At 37.4% G+C, this 5279-nt stretch overlaps 1 protein-coding gene across 1 annotated transcript; it reads right to left on the reverse strand.

Annotated features, from left to right (window-relative positions):
- On the reverse strand, positions 1157–2484 carry LOC107647882. Its single transcript, XM_016351933.1, has 2 exons — positions 1542–2484; positions 1157–1422 (listed from the first exon to the last, which is right to left on the reverse strand). Exons 1-2 carry the CDS (start codon positions 2482–2484, stop codon positions 1157–1159), a joined length of 1209 nt encoding a protein of 402 aa, XP_016207419.1.

The raw sequence follows: 5279 nt of genomic DNA on the forward strand, positions 1-5279 counted from the left end.
GATATCTACTAAGAATTTATAATCTCATTTGACATTAGGGTTTTGTACTAAAAAAGGAAAACTATCCAATTTAAAAGTCAAACTTTAACTAATAAATAAATCGTACTATTAGTCTTTATATATTTCCATAATTATGATTTGCTATAAAAGTTAAAATATATATACCTAGATACGGTAATTAATCTATTTAAAAGAGTCTTGACCATCTTAATTAATGGCATTTTGTTGACTTGTGTAAAACATTTATTACAAGACAATATTTCATGCGGATTCAGCGATTCTTTTCAAAAAAAAATTTATTTATTTTGTGTCTTAAAAATATATGTTAAGATTATAAATTAAAATTTTTTTTATTAAAAATATTTGAAAACAGAAGATGGTACTTATAAAAAGAACATAAAATATTCAACTTGAAAAATGCGGAACTTTGAATAATAATACTAAGGTTTTAAATTCAAAACCCGTCGCAATTTGTAAGCTATATCGGATTGAATTTCGATAGGTAATATTTGATAAATATAATATAAATGTTTCAATAATTTTTTATTTGGACAATTTACATAAATAAAATGAATGGAATAAACTGTTACGCAAATACAACATTCTAAAAAACCAGACGTAAATGCAACAAACGCAATTGTATGTAATTTGCGACACCTTAACGCGGAAACTAAATGCACGTAATCCGCTACACCCTGTTGCGGATTACGTTAATACTCATAAACCGCTACACCCTGTAGCAGTTTATGATCATATGGGCCCGAAGCCTATTTTGCTACACCCTCTAGCGGATTACGAAGAGAGTGGAAGCTTGGGAACATATTCATGAATACTAGTCTAATAGTAACACTCCGGAATGCAAAAGGTACGAAGTTATACAAATATATTCGTCATAAGCCAAAAGTTGTAGAAATATAATAGCCACCAGTCATTAACACTAACACAGAATAAATTACTACATAAGTCATACAAATGTAATAATCACAAACGATTAACACTTAAAGGAAATAAAAGTGTCATAAGTCATACAAATAGGTCTGAACTAACACTAATACTAACAAACCAAAGGCACTAACACTAACACTAACTCCCAAAAACGTAAATCGCTACATGAGAAAATAAAATTCAAAAACTAGAAGCACAAACACTACAACTCCTATGAACTACCAGCAACGGTGGAGCCTCTCTGGGGGCAAGATCTATGCGTGTGCCCAGGCTGTCTGCAGAGCCCGCATTGCTTCGGTCGGTTGGGGTCGGCCTCATCCATGTTGTTCCGGATCCTGGTAGACCTTGGTCGCCCATCACGACAACGCCTCAAGCTAGGATCCGGAATAACGGTCGCACCATCATAAGGTGGCCAAAGTCCCTCTGGTATTGGCGCCTTGGCGGCACAAAACCCATCTAGTACACCCTGAACACCTTCTGCATGGTGTAGACTTCGTCGACATAGATAGACCAATCAAGCCGTGACTGGGCACAACATGCAATCACATGACAACATGGATAATGGAGAGCCTGAAAGTATCCACAGTCGCATGTACGATCCTGAAGGGAGACTCGGTACGTCCCAAGTGAAAAGCTCCCAGTCGGTGTCGTCTCAGTAACGGTATACTCAGACTGGTGTCTATCGAATAGGGTGACAGTGAAGCACCTGGAGTCTCTCAAGTTGCGCTCCATCGCCTTCATAAAAGACTGGCAAAACTTGGCACTGCTGGCCAACTGAGCCTCTGCCGTCTGACCACGAATGACAAACAACTCCGCTAGCCGACCATATGTGGACTTCACGAGGGCGGTAACTGGAAGATTCCGTGTACCCTTCAGAACAGAATTAACACACTCAGATATATTGGTCGTCATGTGACCGAATCGTCTGCCTCCATCCTGGTGCTGAGTCCACTTATCGTATTCTATTTTGTTTTCCCAATCACACATTGCCAGATTCTCAGTTCGTATTATATCAAACCAATAATGAAACTCTGCCTCAGTCTTCGCATAAGCAGCATTAACAATCAAACGCTTTGCATTCGTGCCCTTGAAACTGAGTGCGAAGTTAGCTGCAACATGCCGAATACAAAATGCTCGATATGCATGATGGGGTAACCACCCACTGTTAGGGTTCTCTAGTGCAGCCTTGATGCTGTTGTGCCTATCTGAGATGACCAGTATCCCCTGTTGCGGAGTCACATGTTGGCGCAGGTTGGTCAGGAAGAAAGACCACGACTTGGCATTTTTCCCATCCATGAGACTGAAAGCAATAGGCAAGATGTTGGAGTTTCCATCTTGGGCAATGGCCAGGAGCAAAGTCCCGCCATACTTTCCGTACAAATGAGTACCGTCTATGCTTACCAATGGCTTGCAATGTCGGAAAGCTTCAACACAAGGAGGAAACGTCCAGAAAAAATGATGAAAGTAAACGGTTGAGTCGTCAACATCATCACCGACTCGAATCAGAGACGTCTTCAACAAGGCAACCGTCCCCTCCATGGTAGACTGGACACCAAGGATCCAACGAGGTAGCTCGACATAGGACTCTTCCCAATTCCCGTATATCTATGCTACCGCCTTCTGTTTGCCAACCACGTCTTCCTGTAAGTTGGCCTGAACCCGTACGTTCCTTCGGTAGCTTCTTGCAATACCTTTATCGTTACCGCCGCATTGGCTCGAACCAGAGGAAAGACTTTTGCACAGATCACATGATAATCAAGCTGTCGGTGGTCGCTTGATATCGATGTAGCCAAGTATATGTGTGGTCCGTTGTACCGTCGAACCTCCCAGGTTCCCTTCTGCGCTCGAAGGCTGATGCGAATCATCCACGTGCAACCCTTCTCGAACTCCTTGCATCTCCCATGGTACTTAAGATGATCCGACTCCATCACTCTGTACTCAGCACCACGCCGAATGCTGTAATCCTTTACAGTAAGAACAGCTTCCTCCTTACTGTGAAAAGATTGGCCAACTTGAAATTCAACTACAGAATTTCTCTCGTGCAACCCTTGACCCCCGAAGGTTGGAACTGACTCCGACGGTTGGCCGATGGCTTCCAGGTCCAGGGTAGAATAATGTGCAGGTTGCTCATGTGTGCCAGCACTTGACGGTGGTTGACATGTTGCTGGGTTTGTCAGGATTTCATCATTGTTGTCCCCTCCAATGTCGGCAGGCTCTTCGTCGGAATCATCCTCCAGCATCGCATTTTCAACCCGATCTGGTTCCCCCTCACGTCCTATATTTGGAGATGGATGAGCTGAGGTGAATACCCCATCCGGACCAGCTGGCCGATACTCCAACAAACACTCAGGTACAACAACGGGCATCGAGGTAGAGGCACCCCCCATCGTGGTGGACTGAGGGGTCGGCGCGGATGCCCCAGAATTATCGATGCCATGTTCCAACTTCGCAAACAACTCATGTATCCTCACTTCCGGAAAACTCTGACGAGAATGAAACAACACCTACATATCTTCATCTGATCGTAACACGAATGTTTCATACTACACGCCGGTTGACACAACCGCAATAGGAATCTTGTAGAAAAGCTTCTTCACCCACTTTGTGCCACCCGCGCCCAACTTCTGCAATATACTGGTCTTCAGATCCAACAGTGTATCAGACGACCTGATGAAAACACTCAGTGGTTCTCTATCTGTAAACTTCACACCGTGCCTCTTACTCTTTTTTATTTTCCCAGAAGAGTGCACTAACACCAAAAAGCTCTCTTCACTCTCTATTCCTCAAGTTATGAATGAATGAAAATGACACTCTGCACAACTTGCTGGGTATATATAGGCATCTTCTTTGCTTCTACTCTCTTCGTTATCTGCTAGAGGGTGTAGCGGAATAGGCTTTGGGCCCATATGATCATAAACTGTTACAGGGTGTAGCGGATTACGTGTATTTAGTTTCCGCGTTAGGGTGTCGCGAATTACATACAATTGCATTTGTTGCATTTGCATCTGGTGTTTTAGAATGTTGTATTTGCGTAACAATTTCTTCCAACCATTTTATTTATGTAAATTGTCCTTTTTATTTAATATTTTTTAAAGTGTTTTTAAATTATTTTAAAAAAATTTTATAAATAAATTANATGAATCATGATATCAAAATTAGCAATTAAGTACCGGTCTATCTAAAAAATGAGAAGAATTACTTCCCAATACCTCAGAGATACAAGATGCGTGAAAATGGATATAAACAATAGGGCAAAATGCATATATAAACCAATTGGAGGCCAATATTACACATATCTACCAAAACAAAAAATATTACAAAGATCTACTAAGTGTTTTTATGTAATTCGAATGAGACCCATTCGAATTATAAAATCCAATACTAATTTGAAGCAGTGTAATTTGAATTATACATGAACAAAATATTTTAGTAATTCGAATGAGGGTGAAACAAACTACATGCACGTAAATATAGCTCTAATTCGAAGTGGACTAATTCGAATTACCACAAGTAGCAGCCCAAGGTAATTCGAATTGATCTCATTCGAATTACCAATGAATGCCCTATAAATATAGTTCGAGTTTAGCTTTCTTTTTTTTTAATACATGGAAAAAAAAATATATTTTTTTAATTTTTAAATTATTAATTTTTTAAATAAATTTATTTAAATTATATCTCAAAAAAAATTTTATTCCATGCAAAATAATTAAAAAAAGGCTTAAAAGATGTTAGGAGTACTGTAAAAATTTGTAATGTCTCGATGACTTAGGTAAATACATGCATGTACTCAAACTTTAAATAAAATACTAGACATAGTCAATAATAATAATTTAAAAATTAAAAAAATATATATATTTTTATCATCTACTTACCTAAGTCACTCGAACATTACAAATTTTTATAGTATTCTTAACATCTTTAAAGCCATTTTTTTAAATTGTTTTGCATGGAATAATTTTTTTTAATTTTTAAATTATTATTGATTATGTAGAGTATTTTATTTAAAATTTGAGTACATGCATAAATATTTGCATCTAAATTTAATCTTTTTTTAATTTTTTTAATTTTTAAATTATTATTGACTATGTAGAGTATTTTATTTAAAGTTTGAGTACATGCATGTATTTACCTAAGTCACTGGGATATTACAAATTTTTATAGTACTCCTAATATTTTTTAAGCCATTTTTTAAATTGTTTTGCATGGAATAAAATATTTTTTTGTGATATAATTTAAATAAATTTATTGAAAAATTAATAATTTAAAAATTAAAAAATATATATTTTATTCTATGCATTAAAAAAAAGCTAACAAAATATTTAATTATAAAACTT

Source organism: Arachis ipaensis, chromosome B01 (assembly GCF_000816755.2).
Source record: "Arachis ipaensis cultivar K30076 chromosome B01, Araip1.1, whole genome shotgun sequence".
NCBI classification, from domain to species: Eukaryota; Viridiplantae; Streptophyta; class Magnoliopsida; order Fabales; family Fabaceae; genus Arachis; species Arachis ipaensis.

What these genes read in the sequence shown, in the direction of transcription:
- LOC107647882 (XM_016351933.1), bottom strand. Translation starts at nt 2,484, where the DNA reads ATGGAGGGGACGGTTGCCTTGTTGAAGACGTCTCTGATTCGAGTCGGT. An exon ending in CCGAGTCTCCCTTCAGGATC is followed by an intron (nt 1,423 to 1,541) that starts GTACATGCGACT and finishes TACACCATGCAG; the next exon opens with AAGGTGTTCAGGGTGTACTA.